Source organism: Leuciscus leuciscus, assembly GCF_965113295.1.
Source record: "Leuciscus leuciscus genome assembly, chromosome: 25".
Lineage (NCBI taxonomy): Eukaryota > Metazoa > Chordata > Actinopteri > Cypriniformes > Leuciscidae > Leuciscus > Leuciscus leuciscus.
The window spans coordinates 17,768,240-17,787,004 of record NC_138724.1 but is presented as its reverse complement, the minus strand read 5'-3'; the positions used below and the strand labels follow the sequence as shown (position 1 = coordinate 17,787,004).

The following is an 18,765-nucleotide window of genomic DNA, read 5'->3' as shown; positions in this document are numbered from 1 at the left end:
ACATCTGAGTGTGGCAGATTATCCACACAAAATAAAGAGAAAAAAATGTTGGTCAGGGACTTTGTTCTATGCATTGGTTATTGATTGGATTTTGAGATGTAGGAGTCATGCTGCGTTCACACCATGTCATATTTACTGTAAATAAAGCTCTGTATGCGAATCGCTCTCGCTGTACTTTGATGTCATACACCGACCAGTCTGCACAGCGCCACTTCAAGTCGAACACACTTTAAATCTGCAGTGGTCAGGTGGTACAGCGGCCACGTGCTACAAGTTGTAGCGCTCAGAAAATTAATTGCGATTATTTATTTCTTATTTCTGATTTGGTAGCTGAACCAAACCAGAGAGTAGAAGTGCATAGAACAGACTCCGTGACGGCTGAGTAGAACTGAGTCAGCAGTTCCTGTGGCAGGTTGAACTTCCTCAGCTTTTTCACAATGGAGTTCCTGTGGCAGGTTGAACTTCGTCAGCTGGCGAAGGAAGTACAACCTCTGCTGGGCCTTTTTCTACAATGGATTGTCCCACTTCAGGTCTCTGTACCCACTGACAGATTGGGGTGGGCACGGAGAGCTGGGTCAGATGAACTGTTAATAATAATAATACGAAAAATTGTAATTCATGAATAAAAATACGAACATATTACATGGTTATTATTGAAATAATAACAAATATTTGGACATTAACACTTATATATGTAGGGTAAGTTCAAATTCATGGTGTTTAAGCTAGGCTAGCAGGCTAATCGGGTAGCTGTATGCTATGCTAGTACACAAGCTAACAAAAAAAAGTAAGAAAAAAGAATAAGGCTTGATTTCACAACCTAAAGCTTCGTTTATGTACTAGTATATAAAACATTTAACTTAAAATACTTTAATGGTCATTACAATGCATTTCAAATGACATAATGTGATTTTGCAGGAATTGTAATCAGATGCTAAAAATAGTACTTATTAAATGTTCATTGAGCCAATGGATCAAGATGTAAATACTCCTAAGGAGTGAGCGGCCAGTAACAAGAAGAAGAAGGATCAAGATGTAGACCCGATCTAGGTTGGAGACCCGATCACTCACAACACTGGTGTAGACATGGTGATACAATTTTTTTGTTAATTGTTAATTACAGGGGTGAGATTGATGATTGGATTGATCCTGCTTACATCACCAGAGAGAAATCTGTCATTTTCACCATTAGTTCCAATTGACATTCTGATTGTTCACAATAAATTCTATAAAATACATTTAGAAAATAGATTTTAAAAGATGCTAGGCACTGAGATTAATCCAAATGTCCTTTACCATTTATACAGTGGGCAGTAATTATTAGACTGGATTTCAAATAAATGGCCATTTTTTTTATTTTGCTGTCATTTAGATTTTTTGTTTATGTTAATATTTATTTTCATTTTGTGATGTGAACGCGGAGAACACAATAATAATTTATCTGTGACCAAAACCGGGATGTTTAAAACACAAAAAGGGGATTCTTAACTCTACATTCTATTTTTGAATGCTTGAATGCTTATATCTTGTAAATGCGAATTTTGTCATTGTTTTGACACTAGCTTATAGATAACAGCAAGGCTAACATAATTCTAAAAGCCAAAAAAACTTACATTTTGATTTCATGGGGACTTTTCACTGAATTTCTCCCCGTCTTTATGACGTGTCACGTACGTTATTGTGGGCGGGGCGGCGTTAACGTGGTTGTGTCGCTGCGGCGGGAATTTTCAAACGCTCAACCAAGACCAGAGAATTCTGCCGCTCGGCGTCCGGTTTTTACATTAGAACGTTCCCGTAGAAACATTGACTGAACGCTTACCAGTTGAATGTGTCGCTTCGTCAACAGAAAGTGGGGTAGATAGATGGTAGCGCACTATGGGCGTACACTAGCGCGTAATGTTGTGTCAGACTTCCTGTGGTCACAGTTTAGCGAACTCCACTCACATTATACATATTCAACATCGTTTAAAAGAGAGTATTGACGGATTTTCAGACTTGGCGATCAGAAAACACACATGGATCACGGCAGTGGGAGGCAAGAGGAGAGGAAACCTCATACAACCAGCACATGTTTTGGTCAGGTGTGTGTTTTTTAGGGGACAGGTTTTAACACTTTGTTATGGTCACGTTGACATAATGTGAAGAGCTAAAGCACACTTCATTATGTATTATAATAATATTTCAGGAGTTTAGAATGCATTTGTAACTTGATGTTTGTTGTAGTATGCATACACTGCAGAGGAGTACCAGGCAGTCCAGAATGCTTTGCGGCAGAAACTCGGACCTGAATATATCAGCTCCAGACAGGCTGGAGGAGGACAAAAGGTCAGAATTAATGTGCTTTTTGTACACTTATTATTTAGCCTCGCACATTTAATATATAGTTGATTATCTTGCTGTTTTCCAAATGATTTGACATTTGCTTTGGTTTTGCAGGTGTGCTATATCGAAGGTCACAGAGTTATAAGCCTTGCCAATGAAATGTTTGGATATAATGGATGGTCACACTCAATATCTCAGCAAAATGTCGGTAAGGACACCATCACATTTGCACTGATGTCATCAAGACGAGCACAGATTCTCAAACATTCCCATTTATGCTGCATTTAAATCAGGTTGATGCTTGTTTTTGATTTTGTTTTCAATCTTGTGTTACAGATTTTGTAGACCTTATCAATGGGAAATTTTATGTTGGAGTCAGTGCCTTTGTGAAGGTCCAATTGAAGGTAAGCACTCTGACGGGATAAACGCAGCATTGTGAGGAGGATACGTGTGCTGTTCTGTTCCTTATGTGTCCATTCCATAGGATGGCTCGTTCCATGAGGATGTAGGATATGGGGTGAGTGAAGGCCTCAAATCGAAAGCTCTCTCACTGGAAAAAGCAAGAAAAGAAGCCGTCACAGATGGACTGAAACGAGCACTCAAGTAATTATTTCTGCCTCTACATATACTTGATTCTGAGTCGTCATTTGTGGTCAATATTTTTACATTTTGTACAAAAAAATAAAAAATATTACTTTTATTCAGCAAGGATTAAAAATGACTATTAAAAGTGACAGTAGGCATTTTATAATATTATAAAACATTTCAAGTAAATGCTGTTCTTTTGTATTTTATATTCATTAGAGAATCCTGAAAAAATGTATCACGGTTTTCACAAAAATATTAAGCGGCACAACTGTTTTCAACATTAATAATAATAATAATAATAATAAATGTTTCTTGATAATCAAATCCGCATATTAAAATGATTTCTGAAGGATCATGTGACACTGAAGACTGGAGTAATGATGCTGAAAATTCAACTTTAACATCACAGGAAAAAATTACATATATATATCTTGCCTGATAAAATAGTTTCAAGTCCATAAATGTATTTATTTGATAAGAAGCCATATAATAAGTAGGATAATATATTTTAATAGGTGATATAAAACCCCTTCCACTTCACAACAGGCTCCTGATCACCCTGTCCATATTTATTATTTTTATATAATGTACTGGCTGACTGTCCTGTACACCTTACACAATTGTAATTTTCTTTTACAATAAGGTGTTTTGGAAACGCGCTTGGAAACTGTATTCTGAATAAGGAGTATCTCATAGCCATCAATAAAATACCAAAGCAGGTAAGAAGTCATCTTAAACATTTGGGCCAAATTTGTAAATCATTTCAATGTATTTTCTTAATGTGTGTACCTGAAATACATTGTATTTCCTGTGTCATCGCAGCCACCTCCTCCTTTAGACCCGGACAAAACCAAACGCAGTGATGGCGAGCCGTCCGTGGAGAAGGCCCGGTTCGACAGCCTGGTCCGAGCCAACAGCAGGGAATTTATCAAACCGGCGGAACCAGCCAACATCCCCTTTGAGCGAATGGGAAGTCGCCCTGTACGAGGAGGGCATGAGAGCGGCACCGGATCCAGGACTTCATTGACAAACACGACAGCACATTCTGGCAACACATCGGCTCACCAGGATTCTGAAAACAAGCCCAGCAACATCTCAAGGTGAATTTATTTGGTGCTAACTTCGACTACAACACTAGCCAGCTGCGCTCGTGATAAATCTGCTACTCTCGTGTTGTTAGGTCAGCAGCTGACATGGCTGACCTGTCCTCGTCTGATCCTCCACTGGACTCCAAGCAGCAGAGGAAGCTGAGACAGCAGCAGCTGCAGCTAAAGTTCAGACAGGAAATGGAGGCCAAGAAGTTTCTACAGGAACCGAAAACCGAGCCATCAGACGCAGGCACGGAACCGGCCCTGCAGTCTAAGCAAGGTGTGACGGAAAATTTAAGGGTTCATGTTTTAGCCATGAGTATAAAACATTTAAGCCTTTCGCCTGCAGGAGTGTCAGGTGTGTAGCGTTGTCCATCAGTGGGTTTATCGTTTTAGGACAGGCTGTAGGTCCCGTTAACCACAGTACACCAAACGGACACCTGGTGAACACTAAACAGGAGGAGTATCTGGCTGGTAAGGAATATTTTTAAGAAAAAGTGCCATTGGTAACATAACTTGAAATATAATTAATAAAGGTTATTCAACATTTACAGATAATATTGACATTATTGGAGTTTCACTGGGGTCTGAAATCAGGAAATTAATTGATTTATTCTAACAACCTGTTTTTGTGTATTAAAAATATTTGGCTGACTTTATATTTTAGGAAGGGGTCATTTGCAAGAGATTCATATTTGGGGGTTCTTGGCTTCACACAATTTGAAAACCCTGCTTTGAAGTAATATTAAACGCACAAAAAATTAAACACATTTTTACCAGTCCTCCATTTTGACTCAAAGCGTGGCCAGTTAATCTTTTATTTTTTTACATTTCAAGTTTTTCTAAGGGATTTAAATTTTTTCTTCGTTTAATAGATCTCACTATTCTAAAGAAAAACGTAAGGACTTTTGGTGACTGAGGTTTTAATACAGGAACAAGGTTGTTAGATTGTGAGGTAAAATATATAAAAATGTCTCACTTCTCAGATGACCCAGAATTATGGAACTTCACTCTGGATGGCATTGATGTTCTCGAAGATCCTGCAGCGGGCTCCACAGAACCTCCTCGGCCCACCACGCCGAGCCAGCACAAGATGATGACACGCAGCAGGACCCCGCAGAGAGCACAGTACTTGAGACCACCAGCTCAACCTCAGGGGCATGTCGTTCCTCAAGGCCAGTTCAGATCCTCTGAGATGAGAACTACAGCAGGTACAATCTGACTCATGTTCACTTAATAAATACATGCTCATTAACAAAAACTTTGTGAGAAGGCAAGTATGTGCATGCCCAGTTCTGGTTTTTGCCTCTTCACTCATGCAAACATCACACGTCCCCATTAATATAAATAGCCAGGGACTTAACACTCTCAGAGCTGGCAGCGTGTGGCCCACAATTCTAGCACCAGCCTGTGCTTGTTGACTTTGCCTGTTCATTAAGAGAAAATTACTTTAGCTTCTTTTAATTATGGACCTGTGGTAATAATGTTATAATTGTTAATGAAGGTGGACAACAGAGCCCATACAGACACGGCCAGATGATGAAGAAACGAAAACTGGAGACGCAATGAATTTAACTATTTATTTTCTTTTAGAAAATCTTGTTTTTATCTTTTTTACTAGTTTGTGAATATGGAAAAACTAATAAATGTTTGTCACGTGGTCTGTTTCTGACTGTTAAACCTAATTTGTAATAAATTAAAACATAAGCAGGACAAATTTAAGATGATTTTTGGAGAATAAAAGTCTGTGGAAAGGATTGAAACCGTATTCCCAGGTTATTTTGCCATTGGTAGCTGACAACAGGGAATAACTACTAAAATTCTGGAGAACACCTTGTGTAAGAAAGAAAAGAAAAAAAGCACAATGTAGTAGGAGGAGAAAAAGTCCAAAATGTTTTATTAAGCATTTGAATATATACATTTTTTTTTTTTTACAAGACTGATACATAAAACCATATATTCACCAAAAGGACCCTGGATGAAACGAATTGACAGGAAACTTCAGCAGCAGCAATTTTTTAACCCACAAATTTAATGCTGTTTTCATTTGTGTGAGATGTTGATTGTGAAAACATGCAGTTTTCAGAATTTCAGTTATGTGACAGGAGTGTGTGATTGTGATTAGTGGCATTTCCTCAGTTTCACTATCTCTAAATGTGGTTCTGGTCAATTACAGAGTATTTGGATCTGTGCAGTCAAGTATCAAAAGTAACAAATAACCCTCCCCACTCGGTTAAACCTTAAACGGCGCGTATTCTGCATTGCAGTAACATTTACCTTCTCTAGAGAAGTCAAGCGGATCATTTCAGAGATGACGGAGGTCACTTCCGCAAACGATTGGCACTCAATTTGTGGTATAGAAAAAAAAAAGTTGGGTTGGGGGGGTTTGGGGTGTGTGATATACTGTAGTTTAATACTGTACTTCTGTTGCTGCAGTCAAATGCACCATGTTAAATCTTTTCTCAACAAAGCTGGTCACCAAAACGTTGATTTGCCCAAAATCAAGTATTTCATTGACCACATTTGCATGGGCTATGATGTTTATATGACATTTTAAAGACGGGAAGACATAGTCCCGTGGTTTAAGGCTAGCTTCTTTCAAAATGAAAGCAATATGTGATTGGATGAAGAAATATGCTTTCTTTAATATGCATACAGGATGCTCACCCTCTCAAGGACCATCTATATCCAAACTAAGACATCTATCCACGTACATACAAAAAAGGGTGTGGGCAGGGAGTAGTGGTGACTGTCTATATAAGATACACTGTATTATTGTAAGTTCACCATAAATGATATATATATATATATAAAAAAAGGTCACGAATGAACAATGCTATGAAATACGTGCAAGTACGAAGAGCTATAAAACCCTACTTTTACCTCCCTCAATTGCACATCCTCTTCCTTTTATTTCAAACTCCAACTTAAGTAAATGAAAACAGAAGACTGTCTCAAATGCAGTTACATCTAAATACCTTCTTTATCCATCTTACAACAATCTAGACTCATTTGTAGGATACGTACAGTCGGCGCCCATTGAGACTTGTGTTGGTGGTGTAGTCTTTCAATCTCTCCATCCATTCACTAACATGTCAGCGTCTCTTCTGCAGGCAAACTGCAACACCATCACTGTTTCATTGGTCACACTGCCTGACTATTACAATAAGGATGGTATCCATACACTATAAGGCTATATATATGATGTTTAAGACAACTTAACCCAGTTTAACCCTTTCTGTGCCTTTTTATCAAATGTACACATTCATCTATCAGCAGGTTAAACAGCCGGATAGGTCAAATTTGAATAACCCGAGTCACATTATATGGACCTAGAAGTCTTTCCAATGTAAACTGTCAAATAAAACATGTCCACTTAAAGGACTAGGCCCGATAATCTCAACCCTGTGAGGCACAGCTTCTCTCCTCATTGTACCAACCCATCAGCAGCTGTTTCAGCTCGCCTGAGTGGTACGTAGATTGGTTGACCCGCAGCCGTTTCCAGATTGGTGAGCTCCTGAGGGAACGAGGAAGCCCGGTTGCAGTCCTGCAGGGGGAGCAGTGGAAGACAGCGGGGCCCCCTGAGCCCACTGAGGCATGCTGTAGGTGGGACAGGTGTAGCCAAACTGCTGATTGCTCACACACAGTGAACCCTTCCGTCCAGTTGTGGGATTGACGTTGGCCGGCATGTGACCACCCATGGAACAAAGCTGACCTGGTGCAGAGAATTTACGTGGCAACATCTGAGGAGGAAGACAGTTTATTTATTATAAAACAGTTTTGATCTTGATTGGTCAATACAGCATGCTAAAATGCACAATATGATTTGAAAACTCCTGCTCATCTAGCTATTCATAGTTATCAGTCACATGACTGGCTCAGAGACCTGGAGGGCAAAAAATCCACAGAACTGTTTCAGGCAATATTAAGATCATCTCGCAACAGAAGAAAAACCAAAAGATGTGAACAAATGTAACTTTTGGGTACTTGTGATCCATATACAGCACCAGCTGCAGTATTTCAATCAGTAAAAACGGTGGAACATTCTAAAATGCTTAATGTGAAAAACAGATAAAGTGCCTTTATGTATTAAAATGGTGATATTAAAAGATCAAACTCAGAATGCACCTTATTGATGATGCATACCATATACAGGTGAGCAGATGAGCCCAAAATATGAACGCAATGCGCTAAATTGAGTAAGAGTTTTATTTATAATGGTGTTCTATGGAAAAATGCTTAGTGGGAAACCAGTGCTTTACACGTGTAAAAAGAAATCTGATGCAACATGAGCAGATCTATGTAATTCTGCAATCGACACTTTACAGTAATTTTCACATTTCACTTTAATCGTGACAGCTGTGGTAGATTTATTTTAAATATACAGGGACATTTTTTCTTGAATTTGGGGTTCATTTTTGTTAATTTTATGCCATTTTGTCCTAAGCCACCATTAATTTTGACCCTGCTGGCTATACATGTATCCTATCTTGTGAACAGTCACTGATAATCTATATCAGAACGAAATTATGTTCAATATATTTTTAGTGACTTAGAATTATCGTAAATCATGAGCATGTTTGTTCTTTTTGGGGTAGTTCTTATTACCTGTGGCATCATGTTCTTGGCATCCCTGGCCCAGTTATCAACCAACTGATGGAGGTCATCAGTGAATGTGCCCTTGCGTGGTATATTAGTAGCTGGGACTTGGTCCTGGTCATGGCTCTGTCCGTTCTCTTCTCTCACTGGACTTGGGGTTCCTACAAGTTACAATCAATATTCACTGATTAGCAGAGGTGGGAGTAAGTCACACATGTGCAAGTCACAAGTAAGTCTCAAGTCTTAACCTTCAAGTCTCAAGCAAGTCCAAGTCAATTTTGTGAAAAGCATGTCAAGTCACTGCTTTACGTCAAGCCATTCAAGTCAAGTCGTAGCTTGGGTTAAGCAAGTCACTGACAAGTCATACAAATGTTTGACGATTTAACTGAATTTATATATTAAAATAAGTTAAAACTGTAGTTTATTTGCAACAAAAAAAATTGCAATATGCATTTCTACTCAAAAGGACTCCACATACAGCTGAGTTGTTAATACAATACAAATCTAAAAATAAATAAATAAATAAAATGTAAAACTACATAGCCTAAAATGTAACTGAAATTAGGCCAACATAAAAGCATGTAAAATATTGAAACAGCTGCTGTACCTAAATATGCCTCAAACATTGCAGAAGACCATTAAAAAGTATTAATCAATGCAAGTATAATGGTTTCTATGCCACCAAATGGCATTCTTCAAACAAGCATCCCCTTTATGGAACATGAACATGTATATCCTCAAGTTAGATATTTCCTTTTTTCTCTCTCATTTTTTTAAAGGAAAGAGAAAAAGAGGTTATTTGATTTAGTATGATTAAAGTGAGTGAATGTGAGTGCATATGTATGAGTGAAGAGTGTATTGTTTGCATGTGCATGGTTGAGTTTGACTTTTTATTTTCATGTGAGTGTGTGTGTGTAGAGAGAGAGAGAGAGAGAGAGAGAGAGAGGTGATTTGAGTGTGATTAATATTTGTGAGTGAATGTGTGTGCATCTGTATGAGTGAAGACTGAGTGTATTGTTTGTTTGCATGTGCATGGTTGTGCTTGCAAGTTCGAGGTTATTATAAATGTTTTGTTTGTTTTGTTTATTTGTGGATGCATGGTTGGGTTCGCAAGTCTGTATGAATTTTTTTATTTGTGTGTGTGAAGGTGTATACAATCTTTTATGTGCATCCCCAAAAACTATCCATAGGCTTTTCACTCAAAGTCTAACAGTGAAGACCAATTATTAGACAGTGTACGATTGCAAAAAAAATTAAATTTTACAGTTTGACAAAAGCACAAGGTTGTGTTTTATTGCGAGTGTAGACAAATATAAGTAAACACTTTGCAGTTTGAATGATGTCCTGTACTATGAACTAAATGACAGAGTATGTTTTTATGTTTCCACTGTTCGATTGCGCCCACGCCTCTCTCACACACACACACACACGCAACATATTTTAGCATTGCAATCTTGACATCACACTCGCAGCCTGTTCATTATAGCCACAGAGCTAAGGCGGGACAGATTAGGTGACTGTTAAAGGGGTCATATAATGGTACATGCACTTTTACAAGTTGATTGTACTGAAATGTGTTTTGGCAGTGCCTGTACACAACCATCATAAAATGAAAAAAATCCATCCAGTGTTTTTTTTTTTTAAATCTCCTTATATGTTCCCCCCCCTCTCAAATCAAGCCGTTCGACCTAGTGACGTCACACGGTCGGACGCCCCTCCCACGATTGTTGATTGACAGGAGCGTTTCAACACAGACCCGCCCTCACTCGTGAGCGAGCTGTCTGTCATCATAGTCCGCGCGTCATTGTTGATACTCACTGGAGCACTGTCTATGAGCAGAATGGCATCTAAGCGATTGTGGTGTTCTGTTCTTGGGTGTGATAAGGAACACAGCAGTCATTTTGACGAACCGCTGCAGACGCAGTGGCTGAGTTTGTTTTCTAAGGGAATATTCCCCACGATCAACGTCAATTAGTGTTGTCAAAAGACCCGGTACTTCGGTACCAAGTCGGTACTAATTTTTTTTTAACGTCACGGTACCAGGTTTTCTCAAACCCGGTACTTGATGCGCGTGCATGCCCGAAGCGCGTGCAGTTGCGTCCTCTTCATAAAAGCGCTGATGGCGATCGGCGGTGCTGCTGCTGATGTGGTGCTGATGTTTTTGCGCGTGCAGATACGTTATTTCTTATACTGTCTATGGTTATTTCAAATGGCGCGCGGCAAGCGCGCTCATAATAGAAGCGGCGCACTCGCTTTTCCATGTGCGTTCATGGATGCATAGCAACGACAGACGCCACGGGAGTACAAACGCTTGTGCGAACTGCGCTCTCCATGACGACGAGGAAGTGTGACATAGGCCTATTCGTTGATTTCTAGCCCTTGCATTAGCTTTACTACTAGATATATTTATGTAGATGAGAAATAAAAAGCCGTCATTAATATCAGTCCGTCAGAAAAGCAGTTCTAGTCTTATTCTTGGCTGGATAACTCTTAGCAGGTTTAAAAAGCCCTTTTAAAGTTAAATATGAATACAGTTTTGGATTAAATAAAAGTATAGTCAAGTCAAATAAAACATATTTTATCTCCTGTATAGTTTGGTAATGCTACAATAAGATACCATTCATTAACATCACTTAATGCATTATCTAACATAACACATTGAGTGAACAATATATTTTTACAACATTAATTAACGTTTGTGAATGTTATTTAATACAAAACACTTGATTGGTCATGTTTGTTCACTTCATTCATTGTGCATTAAATAATGTTAAAAGAAATAATGTTAACTTTTGATTTTAAAAATGTATTTTTAAATTAACCCCTAAAGGAGAATAATTGCGACAGTATATAACTATTGTTTTTTTTGTTAGGTCATTTTATCTAATGTTATCTAACAAATGGAATCTTATTGTAAAGTGTTTTTAATACTACAGTTTCCATCTTTGTGATATACACTTTAATATAATTATGTAAATTTAATCTAAATTAAGCTTTGGTACCGAAATTGGTACCGAGAACCGTGGATTTTCACTGGTATCGGTACCGAATACTGAAATTTTGGTACCGTGACAACACTAACGTCAATGCTTTCATGTTTGCGCGAATCATTTCACACACCAGACTGCTCGAGGGTCAGTAAAGCTGTTTTTTCTAAAGAAGCTGCTCCTGAAAAAAGGATCAGTACCAACTATTCGTGTTCGCGCTGCACCTCCAGAAAAAGAAGTGAGTGTAACATTTTATTAACCTTTATAATAATATTTATATTAATCTTTGCAAATCGCTTGCACGCTTCACGATGAATGTGGCTGTTTACACTCTGGGTACATTACGGCATGTTTTCTATGTACGACGTTCTCTATATAATTCATAATCCCACGTTTATAATGAACAACGCGTTATGGTTATTGTGTTAGAAACGGTGTACGCACAGAACAGAGGGGCGGGGTGAGCAGAGCTCATTATCATTTAAAGACGCATGCACTTAAACGGCGTGCTGAAAACAGAGCTGTTTTTGACCAGGTAAAATGAGTGTTTTCTTACAATACTAATGAGAATTTTTAATTAAAGTATATTACAAACTTTTAATTTAGACCCTAAAGAATCATATTAGCTTGTACAAAAATGGCATTATATGACCCCTTTAAGAACCCGCGTATCTAACAGTAGTTCCGCATTACATTCAGTAATTTACACGTGAGTTAGGCTTGGCACGATAGTCGGTGTTACACGGTGTTCAGTCGCAACACCGGTTTCATCACTTGCCCACCGCAGCACCACAAACATTTTTTTTAAAGCAATTACGCAGTATCCGTATTTTCTGTCACCAGTTGACTAGCGTTGGATGATCACGCTCAACCATTCAAGCGCGACAAAACAAGACTGCGCTGTAAAAAGTCCTGCCTATTACACACGCACACACACACACACGGAAAAGATGCGCGTCAGTATCGAGTTCTCTTTTCGGCCTTGAACAAGGATTGGTATACCGGTAGCCTAATAATCATGAATGCACTCTCTTGTGTGCATGAATGAATCTTTTAACACATCTCCAGCGAACGGCTTCTTCACGTAAAAGAAAAACTCTTCATAAAGCGCAGTGAAATTCATGTGGCGTTTCCTGATGGAACGAGGTTGTTCGTTAACTTCATTTTATACGTGCAATTCACACGAGCTCTAAACGAATGCGAGAATGCTGCGATTAGTCAAACTTTATTAATGAAACAAAATCAGAGGGAATAGTTTCTTTAATGTATTTTTTTCTTTTATTTTTTACCGGTTGACCGGTCACACGGCTTTCATAGTTTTCAGTTAGGCTAGTGCGGAGACCAGGGCCGGGTTTCCCGATAACGATGTATCTTAGCTCTTAAGAGCGTTCTCTATGTGCAAGGTTACGCTCGCCGCAATTCCACGCGCGTTTCCCAAAATGCGTTCGTGCTACTTAAGAGTCGCTGTCCATTCGCGAAGTGCTGAAATATAACCTTACATGGTGTATTCTTATTCTTTTTAATAAATGTTCTATGTTTAATATAAGCATTTGCCATTGTACTGTTTTGTTGTTGCGTTTTTCATGAATAATAACGAACCCACCATTCAAACACTGTGGTTGAATCCGAAATCGCGCCCTATACCCTCAAATAGGGCGTTATTGTTCTCAACATGATCTCAAGCAGTGAAAAATAGAGGACACTGACAACGCGCTGAAAGACAGGACCGAGCAGGTAATATTTAATATGAAACAAAGTCTCAACTTTCAAATTTGGTCAGTCAAACAAAAATAAAATAGGCCTACCGTTTTTTGGCTCTTTAATGTGTCGTGACAGATTGCCTCAGTTAAAGCCAAGTTCAAGTCCACCGAAGTTAATCAACAACGACTGCTTTGTCGCACAAAAATGGTGGAATTTGATTGGTCAGATCGCATGTCAATCAAACTCAATACGAATGATGAATTGACGCCATGTAAAAAAAAAATTACACTCTAACACCCCCCACCCCCACGATGAAACCGGTAATACCGATGTTGTCACAAGTCGATTAACCGGTGGGAGAACATTATCACCGTCACATCTCTAACGTGAGTTATTTATTTTTATACCATGTAAATTCATGCACTAACCGTGACGCCCGTACTGTTTCGGTTCAATACGAATACATGTACCGTTTCACCCCTAGTCTGTGCAGCGCCAGTTCAAGTCGAACAAGCCTGTTAGTACTCTCTGCTTGTCTGCTGCGTCACGTGGTTAGGTTGCGGTGCGTTCAAAAACAGATATTTATTAAACAGAATACAAGTTATTTCGAGTCCGAGTCAAGTCTCAAGTCATGAATATAAAGTCAAAGTCAAGTCTTTTATAAATATTTATCAAGCAAGTCAAGTCCTAAAATTTGCGACTTAAGTCCGACTCGAGTCAAGTCATGTGACTCGAGTCCCCCACCTCTGCCGATTAGAAGAACTTGAGCATTTTGAAGAAAAAAGAAAACATTACTTCAACTAAAATGCTGTGTCATACCTTGCACATGAACATTTGAGCTTGGTACGGTTTCAGAAGTTGAAGTCTTCGCAGTGGCAGACTGATTGACTGAATTTTGACCACTTTGTACAGCTTGCTTGTTCCCTAGACAAAACCAAACAACAGTTTAAGCCATTTGTTCACAAGGCCTAAGCAGGATGTTACAGTTGGATGTAAACCACTAAGCTCTGATACCTTGAAAGGAACCGGTGCCACTACCACTTCTTGACCTATTCCCCTTGCCCTTAGTGGGTCTCCGCCTTCCTGACGCAATGGCCACGGTGGGAGGGACCACCACAGAGGGCGGCGTTTTGCCTAGACGTGTAAAGAGTTCCTCGATTTCCTTTTTCTGTTTATTCTGTAATGCCTGAATTTCAACCATATGTCTGCAAAAAGAAATAAAAGGGCATCACGAATTGATAAAAACTAATGGCTTTTGTTGATGAGGATGATAAATTGTTTTTATTCCTTTTTAGTCATTTGCTTTGGATAAAATCCTCTGCTAAATGCATAAATGTATATAAAATCACATGACACATGATTATCTTTACAGAGTCAAACATGAACAATTGGGGTCACATAAAAGATCGAGGTACCTCTCCCTGAGCTTGTTCATCTCTCCTTTAAGGCCCTCATCTTCTGGTTCAGAGTCATTGTCACTGCTGAGGTAGTGATTGGTGATGGACATGCTGGAAGCGTTCATTTTAGGCTCTTTAGCGATGTCCGGTCCCTCAGTAGAGCTTATGAAGAAGGTCTTTCCTTCGTCTGGGGTCACTGAGAATCGGCCCACTTTGATGTCAGTGCTGGAGGTCACCTGAAAGCGGCCGACTGTAGTGATAGACGAGACGGGTTCAGGGCTGACCCTGGGAGGGGTCTGAGATTTATGAACTGTGTTTTCAGGGCTAGAGAGAGATGATGGTGATGAGGAGGAGGAGGAGGATGACGATGATGTTGTTGAAGGGGTGATGGAGGAAGATGAGACTACTACTGCTGGATCTGGAGCACTGCCTGGGTCTTGATCACTGGCCACAGAAACCTGAAATGTAGACCGAGGATGTGCATGAACTTGCCGTTTAAATCTTTCAAGCATTAAAATATGAACCCTAGTGCATACAGAGAAGTCTATAAGGCTACCTGAAATCGGCCAAGTTTGAAAGCTTTTTCGAGTTGTGATGTCACTGGCTCTTTCTCCTCAGTGCTTGTCTGTCCATCTGGTTGATTTACAGCTGTGGAGGTCTTTAAAAGAGAATGCAAAAAAGTGTAATAATGCTATAACAATGTATTAATGGGTCAATGACAAATAAGAGTGTCTACAGTAAAAGAATAAGCAAAAAATAAAATAAAAATGAAGTTTGAAATTAATGTGCCAAGTTTTTAGAAATGTAGTCTGTGTGTTCTCATGATGAAGAATGTAACAAGCAATTTTAACAATTACACTTTAAATAAGGAAACATGTCAGTGTGCACGGTCCAATCTTTGTTTATGTTTATATATATATATATATATATATATATATATATATATATATATATATATTAGTGGTGGGCCGTTATCGGCGTTAACGCGAGACTCTTATCGCGCGATAAAAAAAATATCGCCGTTAATCTATTCTCCAAGTTGGGTTGGGAGATGGCTCTATACTACACAAGCTATGATGACGCAATCTACCCGCGGCCGCGAGGTAAACCCGGCTGCAACGCATATTCGTCGTCATCTTAAGTAAACACGGCTGAAAGTGAAAGCTGGTGAAAAAGATCGGTGCAACATCCATTATTTGGACTTGGTTCGGGTTTAAGCCGTCAGACAAGCAGCAGCAAACTATGTGGGGTAACAGTTCGGTAAGTTAACACACGACTAATCCGTTCGACCACCTCAAATTCAAAACGAAACATGATATCACTGAATACCAGCGCGCGCGTATTATTCCCATTCCAATATATCTTAGTGGTGTAGCACATAATCTCGATTTTAAGAATCGTTGTTGTGTTTCTTTTTAACTGAAAAGACATCAGTTAGACAATATTCTCATTTTAAATTTGGGGTTTCATAAGCTCCAAGCCATAATAAACATTAGACCTACTTAAGTCTCTGCAGCTAGTGTACTTAAATTTTATTTATCTGCAAAATTATGTTGTATACTTACAGTTTTGCACAATATATGTTCTCAAAACTACATACACCCTTTAAAAAAAAATACATTTAGCAGTTATTTAGCATGGGTCTATGTAATCTGTTCTGAAATGGTTTTATTATAATATACTGTATATCGTTATCGCAAGAGGCTTGCAATGTCACAATGTAGATTTTAGGCCATATCGCCCATCCCTAATTGATAGCCTATAGTAGTTGATAATAACATAGACCTACCTAATGTTGCCTACGGACGGTAACAGTACAGTAGTAACCTTTTACAGTCTATGAGTAGAACAGCTTTCTCAAGCAGTTTGTGATGCATTTTGGAAACAGGAGATGAGCCCCTGGTCTAATGCGCCACCTGGTTTGAGAAACCCATTCTCAAAGACTTACTTTTATAGTCATTATTTGGGTAGCACACATATTCTGAATGCCTTCGGCAGAATTAAAATGAGCCATTTTAATCTAGATTAATCTAGATTAATTTCAAAATTAATCTAGATTAATCTAGATTAAAAAAATTAATCTATGCCCACCTCTAATATATATATATATATATATATATATATAGCAAATAACAAATTGCAGGAATTGCATACAGTTCTATATATATATAAATCAGGGCAAGACAAGACATTTTGGAAGAAGGATTGGCTTATTTTGTACATTTTGAAAAAAGAAAAAAAAGTTAAACTTTTTAAACCAGCTAGTTGCCATGGCAACATTTCAAAATTTTCACTAATATTTATATTTTATTTCAGCTTTATTTGAATTAATTTGTAATAGGTTTAGTAAAAAATAACAACACGACTTGAATTTTTAATATATATATAAGCGTCATGTCATCCAAATACCAATATAGACGCTGAATTAGCAACTTCCCCCACCTGTGGCCTTTGTGGTGACGGATCTGCAGATGAAGTCTGGGCATGGCTTGTAGGTGTCCCAACGGAGGCAAAAGCACCAGGTGCAAAGTTCCCACTGGAACTGAGAGACAAACTGGGAGGCGTCGCACTGGAGACCAAGCCAGGAGTGATAGTGTTGGGTGGGGAGGATGTAGATGGCTCTCCAGATCCATCAGGTTGAGTGGAGGAGCTCTGAGAGGAGTCCTTGAAAAGGGAACGCAGCTTCTTGTCTAAAGCGTGAATGTCTTCAATTCCAGGTGGCTTCCCCTGTACATCACCCTCACCATCTGTCCCAGTTGGTTGTGTCACAGGGATAGAAGAGGGGCCGACTTGCACCTGCTGGATGGTAGCTTGAGTTTGATCCAAGCCACTGCTCTCAGCCTGCTGACCCACAATGTTTTGAGGAGTCTGGAAAGGGGTAGGACTTGACAGCCGACGTGGTTCTGGTGATTCAGTTGGAGCTGGGGAAGGGGATGTCCTCCCTGTACTGGTTTGCTGAGTGGTGGTAGATGGTATAGGAGTGATTTCTTGAGTGGTGACTGATATCAGATTTGCAGTGGCTGTAGGTACAGGGCTCTGGTATAATGACTGAGAAGTAGGAGGAATGCAGCTCTCTGGGGCAAGACCTCCAGGTGTGGCAGGTACCACAGAAATCTGGGTTGAACCAGGGGCAAAGTTGGCTTGTTCCTGCTGAACACTGCTGGCTGATGTGGGATCAGATACTGGAAATGAGAATGGATGGATAAAATCAGTCTGAATGTTTTTAAGTATGTTTAAGCCATCTGTTTCTGCAGATGTGTAAATCAGACCTGGTGTGGAGTCTTCAAATGATGTGTTGGCAGAAGGAGGTCCAAACAAAGGTTCCCGAAGTCTTGCTTCAGGCACTGGACTAACTATGAAGCGTCGGCCTGCTGAATGTACCACCTGTGCTGCTACGCTAGGTGGCACACCTGTTAAATGTGAAATATGACAATTGATACAGGATGCAAGATGGGGCAGATAAAACGTAAAAACATCACTACAAAGAACACTTACCAGGCACACTGGATGTTGAGATTTCAGGTACTTGCTGGGCCGAATTATTGATCACCTGAAGTGTTATGGGGAGAATTTCATTTGTAGTCCACAAATTATTTCTCAAATGTATTCTTATGGTCTGAAAATCATAGTAGATACCTGAGTTTGGCTGTTTTTCAGAGCTTTTCCTTTCTGATCTGCCATCTGAATAACCTCTCGAACTTGTTCTATGAAGAACTCCCGCTCGCTCTCCAAGATAAAATCACTGTTGACCTGATACAAACAAAGAGAAGTTACATACAACTTAGGAAAACTATCTAGGGGGTGGAAAACTATTTGAATAACTAATTCATTTTTAAATTCTTTCTGCAGCAGAAGGTATGTCCAACTCAGGGGTGTGTTCTAATCAGTAGTAATAATCCCTTTTTAAATTTCACAGACTTCACCTTCCACAGGCAATTCACACAAAGTTTTTTATAATTTTTTCATTTCACTGTGCTCGTTTTCCACAGTGAACATGCAATAGATGGACATCTTTGACCGTTGTGTTCGCCTCCTGGTGTCTGACGTATGATTACAAATTTGTAAGATGCCATGTCATGTTAA

At 39.2% G+C, this 18,765-nt stretch overlaps 2 protein-coding genes across 3 annotated transcripts in view; one reads left to right on the top strand and one right to left on the bottom strand.

Annotated features, from left to right (window-relative positions):
* The first annotated feature begins 147 nt into the window (after positions 1-147).
* Positions 148-5,761, top strand: rad52 (RAD52 homolog, DNA repair protein). Of its 2 annotated transcripts, XM_082160008.1 has the most exons (11): positions 148-2,081; positions 2,224-2,325; positions 2,437-2,530; positions 2,659-2,726; positions 2,807-2,925; positions 3,554-3,629; positions 3,733-4,010; positions 4,091-4,278; positions 4,395-4,472; positions 4,985-5,209; positions 5,503-5,761. In XM_082160008.1, the coding sequence occupies exons 1-11, from the start codon at positions 2,016-2,018 to the stop codon at positions 5,565-5,567; spliced, it is 1,359 nt and encodes a 452-aa protein (XP_082016134.1). In that variant the 5' UTR covers positions 148-2,015; the 3' UTR covers positions 5,568-5,761. The 2 variants fall into 2 exon arrangements, with proteins under 2 accessions (XP_082016134.1, XP_082016135.1); XM_082160009.1 differs by lacking the exon at positions 4,395-4,472.
* A 117-nt stretch (positions 5,762-5,878) lies between these two features.
* The window catches only part of wnk1a (WNK lysine deficient protein kinase 1a), a 34,784-nt gene continuing 21,897 nt past the window's right edge, over positions 5,879-18,765 (bottom strand). Inside the window, exons 15-24 of the mRNA XM_082160000.1 lie at positions 18,319-18,432; positions 18,178-18,232; positions 17,952-18,092; positions 17,125-17,864; positions 15,239-15,340; positions 14,701-15,140; positions 14,300-14,490; positions 14,105-14,209; positions 8,607-8,758; positions 5,879-7,741 (exon numbers count right to left, since the gene is read on the bottom strand). Coding sequence (XP_082016126.1) covers positions 7,454-7,741; positions 8,607-8,758; positions 14,105-14,209; positions 14,300-14,490; positions 14,701-15,140; positions 15,239-15,340; positions 17,125-17,864; positions 17,952-18,092; positions 18,178-18,232; positions 18,319-18,432 — 2,328 coding nt within the window. The 3' untranslated portion in view covers positions 5,879-7,453. The remainder of the gene's footprint in view (positions 7,742-8,606; positions 8,759-14,104; positions 14,210-14,299; positions 14,491-14,700; positions 15,141-15,238; positions 15,341-17,124; positions 17,865-17,951; positions 18,093-18,177; positions 18,233-18,318; positions 18,433-18,765) is intronic.

Excerpts from the sequence above, each read along its gene's own strand:
- rad52 (XM_082160008.1), top strand. The coding sequence starts at position 2,016 with ATGGATCACGGCAGTGGGAGGCAAGAGGAGAGGAAACCTCATACAACC. Across the intron at positions 2,926-3,553 it reads GGACTGAAACGAGCACTCAA|GTGTTTTGGAAACGCGCTTG; the intron begins GTAATTATTTCT and ends TTTTACAATAAG. Across the intron at positions 4,279-4,394 it reads GGCCCTGCAGTCTAAGCAAG|GACAGGCTGTAGGTCCCGTT; the intron begins GTGTGACGGAAA and ends TTATCGTTTTAG.